The 25,499-nt window shown below is 42.5% G+C and overlaps 1 protein-coding gene across 11 annotated transcripts in view; it reads right to left on the reverse strand.

Moving 5' to 3' along the window:
- Positions 1-988: 988 nt before the first annotated feature.
- caskb (calcium/calmodulin-dependent serine protein kinase b) overlaps positions 989-25,499 on the reverse strand; it is a 113,873-nt gene continuing 89,362 nt past the window's right edge. For 3 of the 11 annotated variants that reach the window (XM_067458653.1, XM_067458656.1, XM_067458652.1), the window contains 8 exons: positions 21,101-21,136; positions 20,208-20,246; positions 17,167-17,363; positions 16,293-16,408; positions 11,087-11,167; positions 6,783-6,863; positions 5,947-6,305; positions 989-1,904 (listed from right to left, as the gene is read on the reverse strand). In XM_067458653.1, coding sequence (XP_067314754.1) covers positions 1,728-1,904; positions 5,947-6,305; positions 6,783-6,863; positions 11,087-11,167; positions 16,293-16,408; positions 17,167-17,363; positions 20,208-20,246; positions 21,101-21,136 — 1,086 coding nt within the window. In that variant the 3' untranslated portion in view covers positions 989-1,727. The remainder of the gene's footprint in view (positions 1,905-5,946; positions 6,306-6,782; positions 6,864-11,086; positions 11,168-16,292; positions 16,409-17,166; positions 17,364-20,207; positions 20,247-21,100; positions 21,137-25,499) is intronic. The other 8 variants (XM_067458663.1, XM_067458661.1, XM_067458658.1 and 5 more) reach the window with 6 other exon arrangements.

The following is a 25,499-nucleotide window of genomic DNA, read 5'->3' on the forward strand; positions in this document are numbered from 1 at the left end:
AGAGCAGCTCAGTTTGAGGCGTATGGACCAGTCAGGGTGACCTCTGACCCCGCCGAAAGCACCAACAGTGGCACGTGAGCATCAGAACTGGACCACGGAGCAATGGAAGAAGGTGGCCTGGTCTGAGGAATCACGTGTTCTTCTACATCACGTGGATGGCCGGGTGTGTGTGTGTGTGTGGCTTACCCGGGGAACACATGGCCCCAGGATGCACTATGGGAAGAAGGCGAGCCGGCGGAGGCAGTGTGATGCTTTGGCCAATGTTCTGCTGGGAAACCTTGGGTCCTCCATCCATGTGGATGTTCCTTTGACACGCTCCACCTACCTAAGCATTGCTGAGACCATGTTCAGCCTTTGATGGAAACGGTATTCTGGTGGCTGTGGCTCTTCCAGCAGGATAATGCTCCTGACACAAAGCACAAATGCTTCAGGAATGGTTTGAGGAGCACAACAACCAGTTTGAGGCGTCGACTCGGCCTCCAGATTCCCCAGATCTCAATCCAATCGAGCATCTGTGGGATGAGCCGAACAAACAAGTCTGATCCTCCTCGCAACTTACAGGACTTAAAGGATCTGCTGCTAACATCTTGGTAGAATGTTATGCCTGATTGGTGCTCTGCAAAAAATGCTCTTCTTACTCAGTATTTGTGTCTTGTTTTGGGGAAAAATCACTCAAAATGAAGAGAGTTTTTGCTTAAAATAAGATAAATAATCTGCCAATGGGGTGAGAAAAATAATCTTAATTCAAACAGAAAACAAGATTATTTATCTTATTTTAAGCAAAAACTCTCTTCATTTTGAGTTATTTTCCCCCAAAACAAGACGATAATTTGTGCTTGTCTAGTAAATGTTTCTTAATGTAAGAGTGTTTAGATGTTTAGACTAGAAACAAGACACAAATACTGAGTAAGAAGAGCATTTTTTGCAGTGTGTATATTAATGTGTTCTGAATAAAGTTAATCATCATCACAGACAAAAACAACATGCATGATTTCAAAAGCAATTTACTTTTTCAACACATGAAAGGAAATAGATTAAAAAAACATATTGAAGAGTTTTGTCGTTTGCAGAGGAATGTCCACGGCGATGTGAAATGAAGAGTTGACACAGTCTGTTCAGTGGTTTATGCACACACTACTTCATTTCAACCGCACAAGGTACGCACCATCGAAACATTTACACACAATAAAATCCTCTGGGGTTTCTCGGAGCAAAACAATGATACTCTTAAGACAGCACATTTTCCAAAAGGATCGATCAAGGAATGAATATTTTCCTCCCCGCACAATAAATCAAATCCAGGACATTTACAAACACGGCACGACACAGGGCATGAGGGAGAGTCCATTCGGAGTCCGGGACAGACGGACACATCTAGAGGAAGAGTGTGCAAACCTACGTCTGTAAACAAGGGAGTGTGTGGAGCGCCAGTCCATGTGTGTGTGTGTGTGTGTGTGTGTGTGTGCTTATACACCGTCAGTGGGCGGAGTCGCGGAGCCACGCCCACACTGTGCTCATCATTGCTCTGAGACGCCGTCTCGTACATTTAAAAAGAAAACTGTATAAAATCAACCCCCTCAGGTATTAGTACAGGACCATATCTATGACTTATATATTCATATTTATAGATATTTATATATGTATAGATATATACAACACTACGCACTGGTAGTTGCCAGGATGTGGAGTCCGTCGTGTGTGTGTGTGTGTGTGTGTGTGTGTGTGTGTTAGTACACCCAGGACACAGGCACCCACTGCGCGGTGCTGCACACCAGGTCGATGGCCTCCTCCAGAAGGCGGATGGTGTCGTCGATCTCGTTATTGATGATGGTTTGGTCGAAATAATGAGCGTAGGAGCGATGGAGCGCCTCAGACTCCTTCTGCAGCCGCTGCAGAGACTCATCCTGACGGGACACACACAACATCAGTCAGTCCGGAGAACACACACACACACAGCTCAATAACTTCTGCTCGACAGCTAGAGATCGACCCACACTGACGCTTTCGATACTCAATGCAAAAAACTCTTCTCTTCCTCAGTATTTTTGTCTTGTTTCGAGTCCACACATCTAACAATTCCTAAAACTAGAAGTATTTACTAGACAAGCAAAAGTAATTGTCTTGTTTTGGGAAAAATAACTCAAAATGAAGAGAGTTTATTTTTCCCCAAAACAAGACAATAATTGATCCTTCTCTAGTAAATGTTTGTTAATGTAAGAATTTTTTGATATTTTGACTAGAAACAAGACACAAATACTGAGGAAGAAGAGCGTTTTTTGCAGTGTTGAAATAAGCTGATAACATAACCTCCAGAACGACTGTACAGCCAAATCTAATTCTGCTGCAGTATTGTCCTGTTTAACACTGAAGCTGCTCTGACACAATCGCCGCTGGAGAAGAGCGATAGAAATAAAGATGACTAGTCTTGTGGGCAATTCTCACATTTATTAGTGAATCTGATATTACAAAACCGATACCAGATTAATGCTCAAATATCTGTAAAGCGATTATCGGTCGATCTCTACTCCCAGCAGAGCTGAAGCTGAAGCTATCGGTGACCCTTCACCTGAAGGGGTGTGTGTAAGACTGACGTGACATGAATATGAAGAGTTATTATACATGTTTATGACAACAGTCATTAAGGGTGCGTTCACACCTGTAGTTCGGTTAGTTCGGTCCGGACCAAAAAACCAAAACAAAGCATAGTCCTCCTGGTCCGCTCAGCGTTCACACGGGCATTTATAACAGCGAACCTAAAGTTACCGAACCAAAGGCTCAGGGAGACGCTCACAACCTGATTGGTCGGCTTATCTGACGGAGGAGCTGCTTACCGAACATTCAAACTAACGCTGAGTGCCGGATTACACCGGATCATTTTATGCGAGTACATATGGCATTATTTACCCGCTGAGAACTCATGAAGAGCTCATAAAGTGTTCACAACATTCACAACCGCTCCAGGATTTCCTCCGCTGTGCAGAACAGAGACGGCCGTTCTGTCGTCTGGACCGGATAATGGCCGACAGGTGCTCTGATGAGAAGAGCCAGGTTGTGTGTTTTTTCTAGCATTTTCGAAACATGTCGGATCAAATATTGATGAGGCTCTTCCTCGCTGCTCGACGTTTGCCTCTAACGTTAACGTCACTCACGTTTGATACACCGATCTCTCCGCGTCGTTAATCAGCTGACTATGCGTCGCATCGTGACATCACGTCCTGTTTTTGGTCCGTCTACGTGTCTTTGGTCCGCGTTGCGTTCATATATGAGCCGAACCGCACCAGAGTCCGTTTGGAAGCGGACCGAGACCCGTCTTTATAGCGCTCTCGCTCCGCTGGTTTGGTTCGGATGGCAGCGTTCACACGTGTTCAAATGAACCGCACTAACCGAGCAATCGCACCAGGGGTCGCTTTAATCCAACCACACACACTAAGTGTGATCCGCTCAATTATGTCATTTTTAATGCAAAGGTGACTGTGGTGGGACAGGCAGCGGGGCGAGGGACCGCGAGAGCGAGAGTGTTATCGAGTGCCAGCTGGGCGACACACCGGTCTCGTCTCGCGGCCATGTGACGGGAGCATAAGGGGAGGAGCAAGGGCTGCGGAAGACGAGAGAGGACCAGGCCTGGAGTTTACGTTATGTTTTGTTTATGTTTTATTATGGTTATGTGGGCAGTCGTCCGTGAGGGGCTGCCCGCGGTTTACTTTCGTTTTGATTATTTATTTTGAATTAAAGCATGTTGAGCGTTCGCCGGTTCCCGCTTCCTTCCTTCCCATCGAAGATTCGTTACAGTGACATTATGTGAGATGTCTTTGTCATGACACTGACATAAACCGAGACATCATAACCTGTCATAAACATAAGAAACTACTGGCTTTATAGGGTTAACATTAAACCGTTGTGTGGCTGCTTTTGATGTTGACAGAGGCCATTATAATTTCATGATTTTTAATTTGTTATTAAAATGTCATTACGTGTTAACACTCTGTTGAACGGTGTTATAATTAATATTTTTCAGTTTATAATGTGTTTTTTTTTAAGTTTCCTCCACCAGCTCCTACAGAAGGTCAGATAATAGACCATTTTAAATGTCTTAAAAATATGAATATGCGTTCGAGAAATGAACACTTTAAAGACCTGACCTGTTCTCTCCCCTGACTCTTACAAACACAGGGCATGACCGTATACACTGGTGACCAGCTCCAATTAACGCAAACAGAGGAACACACGAACACCAATAACTGCCCTCACAGAATCAACATTTATAACACCATTATAAACACATCATGACATTATAACGGCCTCATGACAGCCAACGACAAACCCAACCCCAGGACAGTTTACTGTAAAGTTAGCCCATGAAGCTAAGCAGTTTCTTAAGTCTGATCATTCATCTGCTATGTCATGTTTATGACAGGTTATGTTATCTTGGTAATGTCAAGTTGAATAAAGACATCTCACATAATGTCATCTTTACATTAAAAATGACATATTTGAGCGAATGACACTTAATGACAGTTGTCATAAACATGCATAAAAACTCCTGTGTCATGTCAGTCTTATGCACACCGCTTCAGGTAAAGCGTTACCACACTATCTCTATTTGTGTGAAGCTAACACACGTGATCTACCGCAAACACGCTTGAGCGCTCCAGGACAGAAGCTCCATGTGACCCTCCGGTGTCTTTATTAGGGCTGCACGATAAATCGCAATAAAACCTCACGAGATTTAAAATTATATAAAGTAGAGTTAGAGCAATTAAGAATTTAGTTCACACAAAATCAACACAAAGCAATTTAAACAATGAAAGACTTTCTAAACAGGTATACTGATCTATTTATACTTTATATTTACTAAAGCTCACAGAGCCGTCCTACACTGACAAACAGCACATAAAACATAATCGCAGCCTTTTGAGATTTCATGTTTTCATGTAAAATATGATTTATCGTGCAGCCCTAGTCTATGCACACTGATCTGTGTGTGTGTGTGTGTGTGTGTGTGTGTGGACACACCAATCACACAAGAGCTGATCATGGATGTGCGATCGGATTGGCTGTCGTGGAGCGACTGCGCTGACTCGCGTCTTTACTTACAGGCAGTTTCCTGCTCCACCGAGGGAGCTGAGAGCAGCACAGAGACAGTCAGTCAGTCACACACTGAACACACATGCACATGCTCTGCAAAACACGCTCTTCTTACAGAGCATATTTTTTCTTGTTTCCAGTCAAAATATCTAAATATTCCTTAATCAAGATGCATTTACTAGATTAAGTTAAACGACATGAGATTTTTTGAACGGTTATGATTCAACGAATCGATTCATGATTCGGATCGCCAATGTCTCGTGATTTCAGCAGTTTGACACGCGATCCGAATCATGAATCGATTCGCTGATTCATAACCGTTTGAATCTTTATTTGAGGATTGAACACAAACGCGGAAGAGAAGCCAATGCTGAATAAAGTCGTAGTTTTTGTTATTTTTGGACCCAAATGTATTTTGGATGCTTCAAGAGACTCTAATTAACCCACTGATGTCTCATATGGACTACTGTGATGATGTTTTTATTCCCTTTCTGGACATGGACAGTATAGTGTGCATACACTTGCATACGCTCTCGGACTAAATATAAAATATCTTAAACTGTGTGTGAAGATGAGCGGAGGTCTGACGGGTGTGGAGCGACATTAGGGAGAGGAGTTAATGACAGACATCTCATTTTTGGCTGCATTTATTTCTGTTTGGGACGAAAATAAGAAACAAGATTATATTTCTCACCCCATCGGCAGATCATTTTGCTTGTTTTAAGCAAAAACACATTTTTTATCTTTCACTGATCTAGTTAATGCATCTTGATTTAAGAATTGTTAGATGTTTAGACTGGAAACAAGACAAAATGAGTGAGCAAGAAGAGCGTTTTTGGCAGAGAGACGTGAGACGCTCACCTCGGTCATAGCCGGAGTGATGGTCGGAGCCGCGATGAAAACGACGTAAGGCGCAAATTCGGCCGTCCGCAAAACCTTCAGCGCCTGTGAACACAACGCAAGCTCGTCAGAAGCCATTGGAGGATCCGGGACAGCGGGATCCGGCCCGACCCGTACCTGCGGCTCCACGTCCAAGATGGCCACCATGCCCTGCTCGTGGATCTTACGGATGGTCTCGAGCCGCGTGCCGTACATGGCGTCCTCATGGCTGCCGTACTCCAGGTAATCATTGTTGGAGATGTCCTGCATCATCTGGTCATGTGACACAAAGAAGTAGTTCTTCCCGTTCTCCTCGTCCTTCTTCGGAGGTCTGGTCGTGTCTGTTGGGGAGAGGCGCGAGTGATCAGTCACACTGCAATGCTCTTCTTACTCAGTATTTTTGTCTTGTTTCTAGTCCAAACATCTGAACATTCTTACATTAAGAAACATTTACTAGACCAAATTATTGTCTTGTTTTGGGGAAAATAACTCAAAATGAAGAGAGTTTTTACTTAAAGTAAGATAAATAATCTGCCAATGGGGTGAGAAAAATAATCTTAATTCAAACAGAAAACAAGATTATTTTTCTCACCCCATTGGCAGATTATTTATCTTATTTTAAGCAAAAACTCTCTTCATTTGGAGTTATTTTCCCCAAAACAAGACAATTACTTTTACTTGTCTAGTAAATACTTCTTGTTTTAAGAATTTTTAGATATTTAGACTAGAAACAAGACAAAAATACTGAGGAAGAAAAGCATTTTTTTGCAGTGCAGGAAGTTCATGCAGGTCAAGGGTCATGACGGTGCGTCTCTTACGTGGGATTGGATATGCGAATCTGTCGGGATGTTTGGCGATGAGTGTGTTCTTGATGTGCCTCCGGCCGACTCCGTGAGCGCCTGCGGACACACATGATCAAAACACTCAAAGCTTCCATTTAACATGATCTGAACACTTTAATGTAAATGTTACTCTAGAGCGTTCTCTGAGCGTTACTCTAGAGTGTTCTCTGAGCGTTACTCTAGAGCGTTCTCTGAGCGTTACTCTAGAGCGTTCTCTGAGCGTTACTCTAGAGTGTTCTCTGAGCGTTACTCTAGGGTGTTCTCTGAGCGTTACTCTAGGGTGTTCTCTGAGCGTTACTCTAGTGTTCTCTGAGCGTTACTCTAGAGTGTTCTCTGAGCGTTACTCTAGAGTGTTCTCTGAGCGTTACTCTAGAGTGTCCTCTGAGCGTTACTCTAGAGTGTTCTCTGAGCGTTACTCTAGAGTGTTCTCTGAGCGTTACTCTAGAGTGTTCTCTGAGCGTTACTCTAGTGTTCTCTGAGCGTTACTCTAGAGTGTTCTCTGAGCGTTACTCTAGTGTTCTCTGAGCGTTACTCTAGAGTGTTCTCTGAGCGTTACTCTAGTGTTCTCTGAGCGTTACTCTAGTGTGTTCTCTGAGCGTTACTCTAGTGTTCTCTGAGCGTTACTCTAGTGTGTTCTCTGAGCGTTACTCTAGAGTGTTCTCTGAGCGTTACTCTAGTGTGTTCTCTGAGCGTTACTCTAGTGTTCTCTGAGCGTTACTCTAGTGTGTTCTCTGAGCGTTACTCTAGAGTGTTCTCTGAGCGTTACTCTAGAGTGTTCTCTGAGCGTTACTCTAGAGTGTCCTCTGAGCGTTACTCTAGTGTTCTCTGAGCGTTACTCTAGAGTGTTCTCTGAGCGTTACTCTAGAGTGTCCTCTGAGCGTTACTCTAGTGTTCTCTGAGCGTTACTCTAGAGTGTTCTCTGAGCGTTACTCTAGAGTGTTCTCTGAGCGTTACTCTAGTGTTCTCTGAGCGTTACTCTAGAGTGTTCTCTGAGCATTACTCTAGAGTGTTCTCTGAGCGTTACTCTAGTGTTCTCTGAGCGTTACTCTAGAGTGTTCTCTGAGCATTACTCTAGAGTGTTCTCTGAGCGTTACTCTAGTGTTCTCTGAGCGTTACTCTAGTGTGTTCTCCGAGCGTTACTCTAGGGTGTTCTCTGAGCGTTACTCTAGGGTGTTCTCTGAGCGTTACTCTAGGGTGTTCTCTGAGCGTTACTCTAGAGTGTCCTCTGAGCGTTACTCTAGGGTGTTCTCTGAGCGTTACTCTAGAGCGTTCTCTGAGCGTTACTCTAGAGTGTTCTCTGAGCGTTACTCTAGTGTTCTCTGAGCGTTACTCTAGAGTGTTCTCTGAGCGTTACTCTAGAGTGTTCTCTGAGCATTACTCTAGAGTGTTCTCTGAGCGTTACTCTAGAGTGTTCTCTGAGCGTTACTCTAGAGTGTTCTCTGAGCGTTACTCTAGGGTGTTCTCTGAGCGTTACTCTAGGGTGTTCTCTGAGCGTTACTCTAGAGTGTTCTCTGAGCATTACTCTAGAGTGTTCTCTGAGCGTTACTCTAGAGCGTTCTCTGAGCGTTACTCTAGAGTGTTCTCTGAGCGTTACTCTAGTGTTCTCTGAGCGTTACTCTAGGGTGTTCTCTGAGCGTTACTCTAGAGTGTTCTCTGAGCGTTACTCTAGAGTGTTCTCTGAGCATTACTCTAGAGTGTTCTCTGAGCGTTACTCTAGAGTGTTCTCTGAGCGTTACTCTAGAGTGTTCTCTGAGCGTTACTCTAGAGTGTTCTCTGAGCGTTACTCTAGAGTGTTCTCTGAGCGTTACTCTAGAGTGTTCTCTGAGCGTTACTCTAGGGTGTTCTCTGAGCGTTACTCTAGGGCAGGCCTATTCAAATAGCGGCCCGGGGGCAAATTTGGCCCGATTGAAATTTATTCTGGCCCGCGGGAGATTTAATAAAAAATAAATTTAAAAAATCTACGAATCTGCTGAATCTGGCGCACAGACAAGAGAAAAGATTCTCGTGCAGAGCGGATCGTCTCCATGGTGACAAACACTCATTCTCGCTGATTCGATGTTCTCACGCTGCCTATAACACCTAATGCATCTAACATGGCGTTGTCCAAGCCAAACCGCAAAGTTGACAGAGAAAATCGTAAGTTTCAGAGTGAATGGACGGAGAAGTACTTATTTACTGTGCCAACTACGGCAAGCAAGCGAGGGACCTAAAGACCTGTGTGTTTACTGTGCAACGAATCCGTGGCTGTGGCCAAAGAATATAATGTAAAGAGACATTTTACTACAAAACATTCGTCTTTTTCTGCGCAGTACCAAGAGGGCTCAGTGGAGAGACAACGTAGAATAGACAGACTGCAGTTTTGCACTAATGACAGCTTTATTTTGATTGTTTGATTTGTATGAAATTATTTTATGAAAATTATTTTTATGAAACTATTTTATGATTTTACGTCCAATATATAAGCTGTTACTTATGTTTACTGTTTTAGGGGTAAAAGCTATGTCTCTGTGCCTCAGTATTTGCAGTTTTGCACTTTGTTGTAGGCCTAATCAAAACAAGATGAATATGTTGAAATAATAAAGGAAACCAAAAGAATAATGTACCTTATTTTATTTAATATATTATGTACCTTATATAGTACATTTTAATTTCCTTTAGCTGCTATCAATTTGTCCGTCTGGCCCTCACAAATTTTGGAATTTCCTAGTTTGGCCCCCCTGCAAATGTATTTGAATAGCCCTGCTCTAGAGTGTTCTCTGAGCGTTACTCTAGAGTGTTCTCTGAGCGTTACTCTAGAGTGTTCTCTGAGCGTTACTCTACAGTATTCTCTGAGCGTTACTCTAGAGTGTTCTCTGAGCGTTACTCTAGAGTGTTCTCTGAGCGTTACTCTAGAGCGTTCTCCGAGCGTTACTCTAGAGTGTTCTCTGAGCTTTACTCTAGGGTGTTCTCTGAGCGTTACTCTAGAGTGTTCTCTGAGCGTTACTCTAGAGTGTTCTCCGAGCGTTACTCTAGTGTGTTCTCTGAGCGTTACTCTAGAGTGTTCTCTGAGCGTTACTCTAGAGTGTTCTCTGAGCGTTACTCTAGAGCGTTCTCCGAGCGTTACTCTAGAGTGTTCTCTGAGCGTTACTCTAGAGTGTTCTCTGAGCGTTACTCTAGAGTGTTCTCTGAGCATTACTCTAGAGTGTTCTCTGAGCATTACTCTAGTGTTCTCTGAGCGTTACTCTAGAGTGTTCTCTGAGCATTACTCTAGAGTGTTCTCTGAGCGTTACTCTAGAGTGTTCTCTGAGCGTTACTCTAGAGTGTTCTCTGAGCGTTACTCTAGAGTGTTCTCTGAGCGTTACTCTAGAGTGTTCTCTGAGCGTTACTCTAGAGTGTTCTCTGAGCGTTACTCTAGAGTGTTCTCTGAGCGTTACTCTAGAGTGTTCTCTGAGCGTTACTCTAGAGTGTTCTCTGAGCGTTACTCTAGAGTGTTCTCTGAGCGTTACTCTAGAGTGTTCTCTGAGCGTTACTCTAGAGTGTTCTCTGAGCGTTACTCTAGAGTGTTCTCTGAGCGTTACTCTAGAGTGTTCTCTGAGCGTTACTCTAGAGTGTTCTCTGAGCGTTACTCTAGAGTGTTCTCTGAGCGTTACTCTAGAGTGTTCTCTGAGCGTTACTCTAGAGTGTTCTCTGAGCGTTACTCTAGAGTGTTCTCCGAGCGTTACTCTAGAGTGTTCTCCGAGCGTTACTCTAGAGTGTTCTCCGAGCGTTACTCTAGTGTGTTCTCTGAGCGTTACTCTAGAGTGTTCTCTGAGCGTTACTCTAGAGTGTTCTCTGAGCGTTACTCTAGTGTTCTCTGAGCGTTACTCTAGTGTTCTCTGAGCGTTACTCTAGTGTTCTCTGAGCGTTACTCTAGTGTTCTCTGAGCGTTACTCTAGAGTGTTCTCTGAGCGTTACTCTAGAGTGTTCTCTGAGCGTTACTCTAGAGTGTTCTCTGAGCGTTACTCTAGAGTGTTCTCTGAGCGTTACTCTAGAGTGTTCTCTGAGCGTTACTCTAGAGTGTTCTCTGAGCGTTACTCTAGAGTGTTCTCTGAGCGTTACTCTAGAGTGTTCTCTGAGCGTTACTCTAGTGTTCTCTGAGCGTTACTCTAGTGTTCTCTGAGCATTACTCTAGTGTTCTCTGAGCGTTACTCTGGGGTGTTCTCTGAGCGTTACTCTAGAAGTCTGCATCATTGATTTTGTTGAATGAGTTATTACAGTATAAAGTGCTGTAGGAATAAAGCGGACTGCGTGAGATCTCTTACCCAGCAGCACCAGCGTTTTCCTCTTGAATGCGGGCAGCTTCACCACCTCTTCATACGTCACCAGATCTAGTTGGTCAAAGACTGGAGGAAAGAGAGAGCTGGGTCAGCGAGTGAGTGACGCGTATGGAGGAACGTGCAGAACCCGCAGGACACAGGAAATGATGTCACTCCATTTAAATGTGATGAGACATGCTGAGACGAATTCTGGGTTTGCTTTAAAACATCTAAGAATGAGAATGAGATCCATTAATGCACTGCAAAAAATGCTTTTCTTACTTAGTATTTGTGTCTTGTTTCTAGTTTAAATATCTAAAGATTCTGATATTAAGAAACATTTACTAGACAAGCAAAAGTAATCTGCCAATGGGGTGAGAAAAATAATCTTGTTTTCTGTTTGAATTAAGATTATTTTTCTCACCCCATTGGCAGATTATTTATCTTATTTTAAGTAAAAACTCTCTTCATTTTGAGTTATTTTCCCCAAAACAAGACAATAATTTGTACTTGTCTAGTAAATGTTTCTTGTTTTAAGAATTTTTAGATATTTTGACTAGAAACAAGACAAAAATACTGAGTAAGAAGAGCATTTTTAGCAGTGTGCTTTGCCTAGCAGATTCAGTCCTCATTTACTCAGAGGAACACAAGACTTTTTATCATAATGTTCATGCTGCTCTTTTACAATAAAAACCTGGCTGAATACAGCGCAGCACATCCTGTGTGTGTGTGTGTGTGTGTGTGTGTGTGTGTGTGTGTTTCTGCTCATGCGTGTTCAGAGCGAGTGAATGATGAGCAGTGATGGAGAACTACTACTGTGAAGGCTGGAAGACAGATGCTCAGATGTCCTGGAGAGATCTTAGGAATTTCATGTAGTTTATGAACACTAGTTTTCACTTCAGACTGAGTCCATCCCAGGTTTGATATTTTCAGAGCTGGACAAACTACACAATTTCATTACTTGAGTAAAAGTAAAAGTACTACTGGTCAAATATTACTGCGTTACAAGTTGTAAAAACAGATTTTTACTGGAGTAAAAGTACAGAAGTATTTGTTTTCAAAAGTACTTAAGTATCAGAAATGTCCTTTTTTGGGTCAACGCATTTTTATTAGTTGTATAAATGCACATTATGCCATCATGGTTTAAGCCAGTCAGTGACGCTCCATCTGACACACTAGCAGACGACTAACTTAAACTCATTTAAATACTTGTAGAAAAGTTACAAAGCTGCTGTCACTTTAAGGCCGAATGCACGGATCCAATACACTGATACACATCTGATATTCTCACACTGTTCACCTTCACTGAAGACAGAATCAACTTTGTTTATGTCAATACTCCACTAAATGAGCATTTGGACATCCGTCTTCTTCCATTTTGCTCTAAACTATAAATCAGTGTTTAATAAATGCTGTGAAATCATTGAACTTCACGAGACTCTACAAGAGTGATTCCTGAAAGGCTTTCTGCAAAAACCCAAACACCTTTAAAAGAAGAAAAAAATCATCACTGACTTTCAAAGCGGCGACAGAAACGACTTTCCACTTCGAGGACCTTGATAGAAATGTAGTGGAGTAAAGAGGACGATATTTGTCTTTCAGATGGAGTGAAGTTAAAGTCAGAAGATTACAGAAAAAATAATACTCCAGTAAAGCACAGAGACTCAAACAGTGAACTTCAGTGCAGGACTCGAGTAGATGAGCTGAGGGACTGGCCAGATCTGGATATTTTAATGCTGATTTATGATCAATGATGTTTGTGTGAGTCTCAGTCCGTTAGCGTGTGAAGGCCAGATTTCCCTGTAAACATGTGTCAGTAACTAGCGTGCTAAGATCTCTCCAGATGTCCTGCGTCGTCTTCCAGCCTTGAGTGTGTGTCTCATTCTCCAGTCCATCCACACTGAAATGACAGGAAGTGAGGGAAGCTCCATGGCATCACAACACTGATTTCAACACCACAAACACAAACTCATTTCATCACTAGCTGCCGAATGACGTGGGTAACAAACAACAGGTAAAAACAGCAACCGTTTGATACTTTAGAAGACAAGAAGCAGAAGACGATCGACACGATTAGTTACTTACATGCGGGGGGCCATTAAGGGAAGCGAGCGTGTAAAATGGACAGGGGTCAGTTAAACACACATTACAGTACAACACAACTGACACACACACGCGTGTATGAGCCATGCGCTCACAAACCAACACACAACGCAGACACTCATCCAGCTCCACACGCCACTCAACAGTATCACATCATCAGAAAAATCAGAAAAAAGGGATTATATTAAAGAAAATAAATACACATATATATATATACACACTATATTGCCAAAAGTATTGTGCCACTCCTCCAGATCCCTGAGTTCACACTGCAAAAAAAAGCTTTTCTTACTCAGTATTTTTGTCTTGTTTCTAGTCTAAATATAAAAAAAATTCTTACATTAAGAAACATTTACTAGACAAGTACAAATTATTGTCTTGTTTTGGGGAAAAATAACTCTGAGTTTTTGCTTAAAATAAGATAAATAATCTGCCAATGGGGTGAGAAAAATAATCTTGTTTTCTGTTTGAATTAAGATTATTTTTCTCACCCCATTGGCAGATTATTTATCTTATTTTAAGGTGTTCAATCCCTTCTGTGGCCTTCAGATGAGCTCAAGAACAGCGGAGAGAGCTTCATGGAATGGGTTTCCATGGCCGAGCAGCTCATCCAAGCCTTACATCACCAAGAGCAATGCAAAGCGTGGGATGCAGTGGAGTAAAGCAGCCGCCACTGGACTCTAGAGCAGTGAGACGTGTTCTCTGAGCGACCAATCACGCTTCAGTCTGACAATCCCATGGACGAGTCTGGGTTTGGCGGTCGCCAGGAGAACGGGACTCGCCTGACTGAATTAGGCCAAGTGTAAAGTTTGGTGGAGGGGGGGTTATGGGGTGGGGTTGGCCCCTTAGTTCCAGTGAAAGGAACTCTTAATGCTTCACCAAGACATTTTGGACAATTTCATGCTCCTGACTTTGTGGGCTCAGTTTGTGGACGGCCCCTTCCTGTCCCAGCATGACTGCGCTCCAGTGCACAAAGCGTCGCTCCATAAAGACATGGATGAGGAGTTTGGTGTGGAGGAACTGGACTGGCCTGCACAGAGTCCTGAGCTCAACCCGATAGAACAGCTTTGGGATGAATTAGAGCGGAGACTGAGAGCCAGGCCTTCTCGTCCAACATCAGTGCCTGACCTCACAAATGAGCTTCTAGAAGAATGGGCAAAAATCCCCATAAACACACTCCTAAACCTTGAGGAAAGCCTTCCCAGAAGAGCTGGAGCTGTTAGAGAGAGTGGGCCGACTCCAGATTAAACCCCACGGGCTAACAATGGGGAGCTCAGGTGTGTGTAGAGGCGGCACAACACTTCTGGCGATATAGTGTGTGTTCTGGCCACAATAGATTTTTACGGTGGTCACAAGTTTGACATCTCTTTAACATGTTTACTACAACATCATTAATTACAGTGAGGGTATCAATAAAGTATACGATATTTATAAAGATATCATTATAAGTGTTTTGATCATGACTGAATGTGGACGAACACTGATCTCGAGGCCACGGCTCCACATCACAGGCCCACAAATCATCTGCACTAAAACATGGCATCAAGATATAATCACATCACAACTACACTATGAACCAAACGTGTCCCTTTCAGAGCACCAGACAGATCAGATACAGCAAAGTGTGTGTGTGTGTGTGTGTGTGTGTGTGTGTGTGTATGTTTTTGTGAAAGAGTGTGTGTACTTGTTTATATTATATGGACCAAAAAGCGGTCCCCACAATGTAAATGGATTTATAAACACACTAAATTACGTTTGTTTGAAAATGTAAAAATGCAGAACGTTTTCTGTGATGAGTAGGGGGAGTGTGTGTGTGTGTGTGGGTGTGTGTGTGAGCCTGTTTATGTGGTTTATGAGGACACAAATTTGTATAACTACATGGGTATTACACTGGTATTACACTATAAATGTGGTTTATGAGGACATATCAAATGTTCTCATAATTCAAATGGCCTTAAAAACATACTAAATGATGTTTTTTTGAGAAAGTAAAAATGCAGAATGTTTCCTGTGATGGGTAGGTTTAGGGGCAGTGTGTGTGTGTGTGTGTGTGTGTGTGTGTGTGTGTGTGTGTGTGTGTGATGGGTAGGTTTAGGGGCAGTGTGTGTGTGTGTGTGTGAGTGTGTGTGTGTGATGGGTAGGTTTAGGGGCAGTGTGTGTGTGTGTGTGTGTGTGTGTGTGTGATGGGTAGGTTTAGGGGCAGTGTGTGTGTGTGTGTGTGTGTGAGTGTGTGTGTGTGATGGGTAGGTTTAGGGGCAGTGTGTGTGTGTGTGTGTGTGTGTGTGTGTGTGTGTGTGTGTGTGTGTGTGTGTGTGTGATGGGTAGGTTTAGGGGCAGGGGCAGTGTGTGTGTGTGTGTGTGTGTGTGATGGGTAGGTTTAGGGGCAGTGTGTGTGTGTGTGTGTGAGTGTGTGTGTGTGATGGGTAGGTTTAGGGGCAGTGTGTGTGTGTGTGTGTGTGTGTGTGTGTGTGTGTGTGTGTGATGGGTAGGTTTAGGGGCAGTGTGTGTGTGTGTGTGTGTGTGTGTGTGTGATGGGTAGGTTTAGGGGCAGTGTGTGTGTGTGTGTGTGATTGTGTGTGTGTGATGGGTAGGTTTAGGGGCAGTGTGTGTGTGTGTGTGTGTGTGTGAGTGTGTGTGTGTGATGGGTAGGTTTAGGGGCAGTGTGTGTGTGTGTGTGTGTGTGTGTGTGTGTGTGTGATGGGTAGGTTTAGGGGCAGTGTGTGTGTGTGTGTGTGTGTGTGTGTGTGTGATGGGTAGGTTTAGGGGCAGGAGCAGTGTGTGTGTGTGTGTGTGTGTGATGGGTAGGTTTAGGGGCAGGGGCAGTGTGTGTGTGTGTGTGTGTGTGTGTGTGTTAGGTAGGTTTAGGGGCAGGGGCAGTGTGTGTGTGTGTGTGATGGGTAGGTTTAGGGGCAGGGGCAGTGTGTGTGTGTGTGTGTGTGTGTGTGTGATGGGTAGGTTTAGGGGCAGTGTGTGGTTGTGTGTGTGTGTGTGTGTGTGTGTGTGATGGGTAGGTTTAGGGGCAGTGTATGTGTGTGTGTGATGGGTAGGTTTAGGGGTAGTGTATGTGTGTGTGTGTGTGTGTGTGTGTGTGACGGCAGAAGCTCATTACCTGCGTTGTGTTTGGCTAAGTATTTGTCTTTGTACTGTTTCTTCTTCTTGCCGAACCATGTACAGCTGGCCTGCTGCTCCTGCTTAGTCTTCTCCATCGCTATACACGCCACCCGCCTGAGGAACACACACACACACGAGGAACACACACACATGAGGAACACACACAAACACACACATGAGGAACACAAACAAACACACACACATGAGCAGAAGGCATCACACACGTGTCAGAAGTTGACATGAAGGTGTGTGTGTGTGTGTGTGCGTGCGTGTGTGCGTGTGTGTTCGTGTGCGTGTCCATTTGTGTGCGCGTGAATGTGAGCGTGAGTGTGTGCACGAATGTGTGTGTGTGTGTGTGTGTGTGTGTGTCTCACCACTCCTGCAGCTCTGGTGAGGGTATGATGTGTGTGAGTGTGTGTGTGTGTGTGTGTCTCACCACTCCTGCAGCTCTGGTGAGGGTATGATGTGTGTGTGTGTGAGTGTGTGTGTGTCTCACCACTCCTGCAGCTCTGGTGAGGGTATGATGTGTGTGTGTGTGTGTGTGTGTGTGTGTGTGTGTGTGTGTGTGTGTGTGTGTGTGTGTGTGTGTCTCACCACTCCTGCAGCTCTGGTGAGGGTATGATGTGTGTGAGTGTGTGTGTGTGTGTGTGTCTCACCACTCCTGCAGCTCTGGTGAGGGTATGATGTGTGTGTGTGTGTGTGTGTGTGTGTGTGTGTGTCTCACCACTCCTGCAGCTCTGGTGAGGGTATGATGTGTGTGAGTGTGTGTGTGTGTGTGTGTGTGTGTGTGTGTGTCTCACCACTCCTGCAGCTCTGGTGAGGGGATGATGTGTGTGAGTGTGTGTGTGTGTGTGTGTGTGTGTGTGTCTCACCACTCCTGCAGCTCTGGTGAGGGTATGAGTCCCGCTGTGCCGTTCTTGGTGTTCTCCAGCTTGCCCTGCCACCAGTTGTGGTCGTCTTTGCTGATGATCTGGATGATGTCTCCGACCCGGAAGCGGATTCCGGCCTCTTTACAGGGAATCAGGTCATCTTTAGCCGGATCGTACTCGAACTGCGCTCGCACGTAAATCTGCAAACCACACAACACAACGTGCTGAAAAAACACACTCCGTCAGCTCATCCGCCTGTTAACTGTCAGGACACGTGGCCTGCTTTATTCCCAACGCCGGTGTTTAATAATCAACACACATTAGGCAAAGCTTCAAACGGTTCACCTGAACTTCTGTAAGAGACGAGCCTTTGGGTGACAGCTAACAGGTCAAAGGTCTTATAACGAGGGCTGTCCTTCAGCTCAACTCATCAAAATGACTCTCCCTAATGTCGCTCCACACCCGTCAGACCTCCGCTCATCTTCACACACAGTTTAAGATATTTTATATTTAGTCCGAGAGCGTATGCAAGTGTATGCACACTATACTGTCCATGTCCAGAAAGGGAATAAAAACATCATCACAGTAGTCCATATGAGACATCAGTGGGTTAATTAGAGTCTCTTGAAGCATCCAAAATACATTTGGGTCCAAAAATAACAAAAACTACGACTTTATTATTGATGATTTGGATCGCCAATTATTCCCTTTCTGGACATGGACAGTATAGTGTGCATACACTTGCATACGCTCTCGGACTAAATATAAAATATCTTAAACTGTGTGTGAAGATGAACGGAGGTCTGACGGGTGTGGAGCGACATTAGGGAGAGGAGTTAATGACAGACATTTCACTTTGGCTGAACTAATCCTTTAACTCTTTCCCCGACAAGCACGCCATATCCCATGTTTTCACTGTCAGATGTGAATACATGATACAGATGTGTGTGTGTGTGTGTGTGTGTGTTGTGATGCAGCACGCATTAGTTTAGCGGGATGATTAACTTGCGTGTGCAATAAGCGTGCGTACCCCGGATCAGTTCTGAGCATCCAGATGGTAATCAAACATGTCTGAGGAGCTCTCAGAGTGTGGGTTTATCTGTTGAAAGCAGAGCCTGTGTGTCAGTAATAGCTTATCCTGCAGCGCCCTCTATAGGCCGAGAGCAGTCGACGGCAAGCGTAAAGCGGCACGGCAGAGCATTACGGTCAGCTAGTCGCTGCGACTCCTACTATGTAGTGTTTTCATTTTACATTTATTCCTTCAGTTTCATACTTAAGTGCTGCTGTCCATCTCTGAGCCGCCACTGTTAATCTTTATATATATTTATATTATTAGGAATGTGTACAAAGATTCTTACGTTAAGATTAAGTAAGGTTTTTCAACTATTTTAAGTAAAATAAAGAAAGAGAAACATTTCCTCCTTAACCTCTTTCTGTTCCTGTGGCCTAAGAATAGAAGGGGAAGACTGAAAACCGAGGTGTGTGTTGAGTGTAATGTCAGGCCGTGTGTCCGCCGAGGTGTGTGTTGAGTGTAATGTCAGGCCGTGTGTCCGCCGAGGTGTGTGTTGAGTGTAATGTCAGGCCGTGTGTCCGCCGAGGTGTGTGTTGAGTGTAATGTCAGGCCGTGTGTCCGCCGAGGTGTGTGTTGAGTGTAATGTCAGGCCGTGTGTCCGCCGAGGTGTGTGTTGAGTGTAATGTCAGGCCGTGTGTCCGCCGAGGTGTGTGTTGAGTGTAATGTCAGGCCGTGTGTCCGCCGAGGTGTGTGTTGAGTGTAATGTCAGGCCGTGTGTCCGCCGAGGTGTGTGTTGAGTGTAATGTCAGGCCGTGTGTCCGCCGAGGTGTGTGTTAAGTGTAATGTCAGGCCGTGTGTCCGCCGAGGTGTGTGTTGAGTGTAATGTCAGGCCGTGTGTCCGCCGCGGTGTGTGTTGAGTGTAATGTCAGGCCGTGTGTCCGCCGAGGTGTGTGTTGAGTGTAATGTCAGGCCGTGTGTCCGCCGAGGTGTGTGTTGAGTGTAATGTGGAAAATCTGCGGAAGTGTCACTAATTCCACAGGTAGAGTGTTTCTGTAGTGGTTCTATATTAAACTGCAGATACACTGTAAAGCATTTGCTCTGGCTCTTGTTTTAAATCATTTTGTTCCGTTATTATTGCTTGTTTCCATCTGATGACGACCCGCAGGATGTGGCGGTTGGTCGGTGTTGTGTTTGTCCCGCCCCTCCTCCACTGTGATTGGACAGCTGGGTGAAGAGTGACAGTGATGAGCGCTGCGTTTACTCAAAGTTGAACATTCTTCAACTCTCAGCGACCGGTCAACAGCACTGAGCGCTCGGTGCGTCAAACACTCGCTCGTCGCCTCGCTGCGCTCCAGGCGTTACAAAAACCGCGCCGCTCTCATTGAAACGCCAGCTCGGACTCGATCTCCTCATCTGTGTTTGATCATCTCACACACACACACACACACACACACACACACGTGCTGATCATCTCTGAATCTGATCTGGAGTCAGTCTTTCACAAACATGTGGTTTTCTCAGCTAATGAAACATAGCCATATTCAAGTGTTGATAAACAAAGAAATGCATGAACCGAGAATAAAAGTGTGTGTTTGTTTGTCGAGATATTCATAAATTAAATTTTTGTGAAAATGGTCAAAAACGCTGGCAGGGAAAGAGTTAATCGTTTAATCATTTCCTGTGCAGAAGCTGAAGATCACTGACACAGCACACATCTGATCTGTGAATGAACCGACAGCCCTAGTTATAATAACACACACACACACACACACACAGTCAAGCAATCAGATGTGAGCAAACCCCACTGACGGAGGCATGGGCGTGTCTAAGAAGCCAATCATCTGTGGGGGAGGAGCCAGTCATTCTACTGAGCTGCACACACACACACACACACACACACACACACACGTGAGAGGTTAGTGTGTGTGTCGCCACTATGGGATGCTGGGAGTCTAAGCACCAACTAGAGAAGCAAAGCCTGATGGGAAATGAGCCCGGGTCTGGGGAGCCTCTACTGGATCCCAAAACTCACCTTACGAAACAATTTATCCTTGACTGCTGGTCTGGAGATCTAAGGGTTTGAAAGCATCACACACATACACACACACACACACACACACACACATATCATGCAGTAGAACAGAACTACACTCTAGAAAATGCTGGCTTAAAAACAACCCAAGTTGGGTTGAAAATGGACACACTCAGTTTTGGTTGTTTGAATGGGTCCATCCACTGGGTTCAAACAACCCAATTTCTGGGTTAGTCCATTTTCAACCCAACTTGGGTTGTTTTTAACCCAGCATTTTTTTGAGTGTAACATGGATAGGAAACGGCAGGACGATGCAGGAACCGCATTTTAAAGCAAAAGGGCGAATTAACACACAGATATAAGCGGAATATGCCTTCAGACAGTCACCCGCTGACAGTGCTGCGCTCTCTGAACTCATCGCACACTGATCTTATCCAATCAGAGTTCAGGATTCATCACAGGCGAAAACAAGACGTGTGGTTCGCGTCACATTGTCAGGTGGTTCTCGGTGTGAACAGATCTTCAGGTCAAGCAGGTCACACACACACACACACGTTTGTTTTTGTGACATATGGGGACATTCCATAGGCCTAATGGTTTTTATACTGTACAAACCGTATTTACCATCCCCTTACACTGCCCCTAAACCTACCCATCACACACACACACACACACACACACACACACACACACACACACACACACACACACACACACACACACACACACACACACACTGCCCCTAAACCTACCCATCACACACGTGGGGCCATGGGTAATGTCCTCATATTTCACCCTCTCCTGTAATACCTGTGTCATTATACACATTTGTGTCCTCATATGTCACAAAAACATGCCCACATACACACACACACACACACACGGACACTCACCAGTCTTCCTTTGGGCTGAATAGTTGAAGGCAGATCCTGCACAGAAAAGATAATTTTTTTATAAACTGCTCAACTCAAGTTTCAGATATAGATATAGATTCAGATATAGATATAGATATAGTGATATAGATATAGATTTAATAGATATAGTGATATAGATATAGATTCAGATATAGATATAGATTCAGATATAGATATAGTGATATAGAAATAGTTTCAGATATAGATATAGTGATATAGATATAGTTTCAGATATAGATTCAGATATAGATATAGTTTCAGATAGATATAGATTCAGATATAGATATAGTGATATAGATATAGTTTCAGATATAGATATAGTTTCAGATATAGATATAGTTTCAGATATAGATATAGATTCAGATATAGGTATAGTGATTTAGATATAGTTTCAGATATAGATTCAGATATAGATATAGTTTCTGATATAGATATAGTGATATATAGTTTCAGATATAGATATAGTTTCAGATATAGATATAGTGATATAGATATAGTTTCAGATATAGATATAGATTCAGATATAGATATAGTGATATAGATATAGTGATATAGAAATAGATTCAGATATAGATATAGTGATATAGATTCAGATATAGATATAGTGATATAGTTATAGATTCACATATAGATATAGTGATATAGATATAGATTCAGATATAGTGATATAGATATAGATTCAGATATAGATATAGTGATATAGATATAGATTCACATATAGATATAGTGATATAGATATAGTGATATAGATATAGATTCACATATAGATATAGTGATATAGACATAGTGATATAGATATAGATCCAGATATAGATATAGTGATATAGATATAGATTCAGATATAGAGATAGTGATATAGATATAGTGATATAGATATAGATCCAGATATAGATATAGTGATATAGATATAGATTCAGATATAGATATAGTGATATAGATATAGATTCAGATATAGATATAGTGATATAGATATAGATTCACATATAGATATAGTGATATAGATATAGTGATATAGATATAGTGATATATATAGATCCAGATATAGATATAGTGATATAGATATAGATTCAGATATAGATATAGTGATATAGATTCAGATACAGATATAGTGATATAGATATAGATATAGTGATATAGATATAGATTCACATATAGATATAGTAATATAGATATAGTGATATAGATTCACATATAGATATAGTGATATAGATATAGTGATATAGATATAGATTCACATATAGATATAGTGATATAGATATAGATTCACATATAGATATAGTGATATAGATATAGTGATATAGATATAGATTCACATATAGAAATAGTGATATAGATATAGTGATATAGATATAGATTCACATATAGAAATAGTGATATAGATATAGTGATATAGATATATCTATATAGTGATTCAGATATAGATTCAGATACAGATATAGTGATATAGATATAGATTCAGATATAGTGATATAGATTCACATATAGATATAGTGATATAGATTCACATATAGATATAGTGATATAGATATAGTGATATAGATATAGATTCACATATAGATATAGTGATATAGATATAGTGATATAGATATAGATTCACATATAGATATAGTGATATAGATATAGTGATATAGATATAGATTCACATATAGATATAGTGATATAGATATAGTGATATAGATATAGATTCACATATAGATATAGTGATATAGATATAGTGATATAGATATATCTATATAGTGATTCAGATATAGATTCAGATACAGATATAGTGATATAGATATAGATTCAGATATAGATATAGTGATATAGATATAGATTCACATATAGATATAGTGATATAGATATAGTGATATAGATATAGATTCACATATAGATATAGTGATATAGATATAGTGATATAGATATATCTATATAGTGATTCAGATATAGATTCAGATACAGATATAGTGATATAGATATAGATTCAGATATAGATATAGTGATATAGATTCAGATACAGATATAGTTTCACGTCAGGCAATCATCTGAACGTCTGTGTTTACTGCAGTATGAGCGTTAAGTTAAATATATTCATCACATATATTCAGCCATTGTGTCTCTAGCAGATTTAAACACTTCAGCAGATGTGGATCACACACTCCATTAGTTATTTTTACGTTGCATTTTGGCATTTTTCCATCTTTGAAGTTTGAGAGGAATCCTTTAAAAATGGAGGGACAGAAATCCCTCAGGTTTCATAAAGAATGTCTTCATTTGTGTTTGGAAGTGAGAATCGACACGATGGTGAGCAGCTCATGATGACAGAACTCATATGTGTGCTGGTCTACATTTGTTAATGTGTGTGTGTGTGTGTGTGTGTGTGTGTGTGTGAATTATACCTTATAAAGAGGCCGACTACAGCAAGCTGAGCCTCGGATAAAACTACTCTACATCGCTAATCATATCGGTTCCATCAACGATACATATCGTCACATTTTCATATCGCGATATATCGCTACACCCCTAATATTACGAGTTTCACCGGTTTATCTTTTGAAGTTCCTAAAGGTTTTAGCAGTTTTCATAATGTGAATCGGCTGAATATGATATCGCCACTGGCACGTTCTCAAACGCTTCACATGAAAATGGGAAAAAGCTTAACGTGGTTTAAAGCCACACTGTGTACCTTTAGTTTATTCTTAGCTAAAACACTGAGTTCTTTCACAAATATGTGCTCATTAATGTATATTTACTTCTTTCAGGTAATAAAGTATTCTGGTAAGTTTATAATATGCCGTTGAAAACACACACGGGTGAGGGGTTCGAGGGCCGGCCGCCATGTTGCTCCTCCATCTTGAAAGTACAGTAGCCACAGAGGGACATACCCGTAAATTCAAGCTTCGCCTTTCGCGTTTAACACTCGATGGCACCGTGTGGAATGTGAAGAGGGGGATTGCCGTGTTAATCTTGGACTAAATCGGCCACCGTAGGAGTTAAAACCAACCTGGTCTCATTGGCAAAACGTACCTGTGGAAACGTTTTTGCAAACCTCAAAATACGTACCAATAGGTGCATATCGCGACAGTTTCAAAGTGAAATGAACACTAGAGGCAGTAAGACAGCATTTTTATCGTTTTCTTTTTTTTTACCATAGTTCATGATTTGTAAACGAATACATTTTAGAGTTTGCATCACTTAACCAGCTCCATATGTTGGGATTTTCTGACCTATTAAGCTCGATAGCTCAGCTGGGGCAGATTTGACCTGCGATGCTGAAAGCTCGGGAACGAATCTCGTGAAAAACAGGTCATGATAAAAGAGCTCAAAGACGAGTTCAGAACACAAGCTCAAATGGCACGGATATAATCTTATTTGTGTCACATTTGCTGTTGTTAACACTATCGGGTCGGTTTAGGGTTTAGTGTGTGTGTGTACGTTAAAAAACCAACGTAACCAGATTCACGCACATCTGTTCCGGAAAAAAACTAAGCTTTTAGCGCCACCCAGTGGACACTTCACTTTGAAACTGTCGTGATATGCACCTATTGGTACGTATTTTGAGGTTTGCAAACGCGTTGCCACAGGTATGTTTTGCCAATGAGACCAGGCTGAGTTAAAACGGAATCAGAATAGAGAGGAACAGAAGGTAATATTCACAGGATGGTCATAAACCTTTACACCGCTAGATGGGGAAAATCACACAGTGGAGCTTTAATTAACGAAGACAGTGTTGATGAACCACCCGTAGTGAACACCACAGTAAAGCACACTGATCAGAAAAGCAGATGAGCCCTGCTTAGGGACCCAACGCGTTTAATTAAGCATGAAGAAAACGCTCCCCGGGGCCTAATGTAGGCTTCAGTGACATTAACAGACCAAACTTCATAATCAGTAAATATTAATAAAGCATATTAACCAGAACATCAGGATAGTGCAGAGTTTGATTTAGCATCACTAGCTAGATGAAGTGGCGTTAATGTTCTGGGCTCAGCTGTGCAGTAGCCCACGGTTAGCTCTGTCAGCGCATTCAGCCACACTACGCCATTCTTACGTCAAGCGTTCCGGAATCCGAGACACTTTTATATCATTCTCCTTCGCTTTACGAATTCAATGTTTGTCTCATTTGCAAACGAATTGTGTTGCTTTAAAAATCTAATGTGGGTTAGGGATAGGAATATATGTGAATATAGATTAGGAAGCGTTCACCAGAACCTGCGTTTAGTGCTGATTTACGTTATCACCGTTGGTTAATGAAGTCGGTGCGCCACCTACAGGTGCAGGTTGGTAAAGAACACCCTCTGTGACAGAATAATCGTGGTCAATAATCGTGATGATCATTTTTACCATTATCGTGCAGCCCTAGCTACGTCAATCATCCCGATGGACGACACGAGGAAAC

The sequence above is a fragment of the Pseudorasbora parva genome, chromosome 12, assembly GCF_024679245.1.
Source record: "Pseudorasbora parva isolate DD20220531a chromosome 12, ASM2467924v1, whole genome shotgun sequence".
Classification (NCBI taxonomy): Eukaryota; Metazoa; Chordata; class Actinopteri; order Cypriniformes; family Gobionidae; genus Pseudorasbora; species Pseudorasbora parva.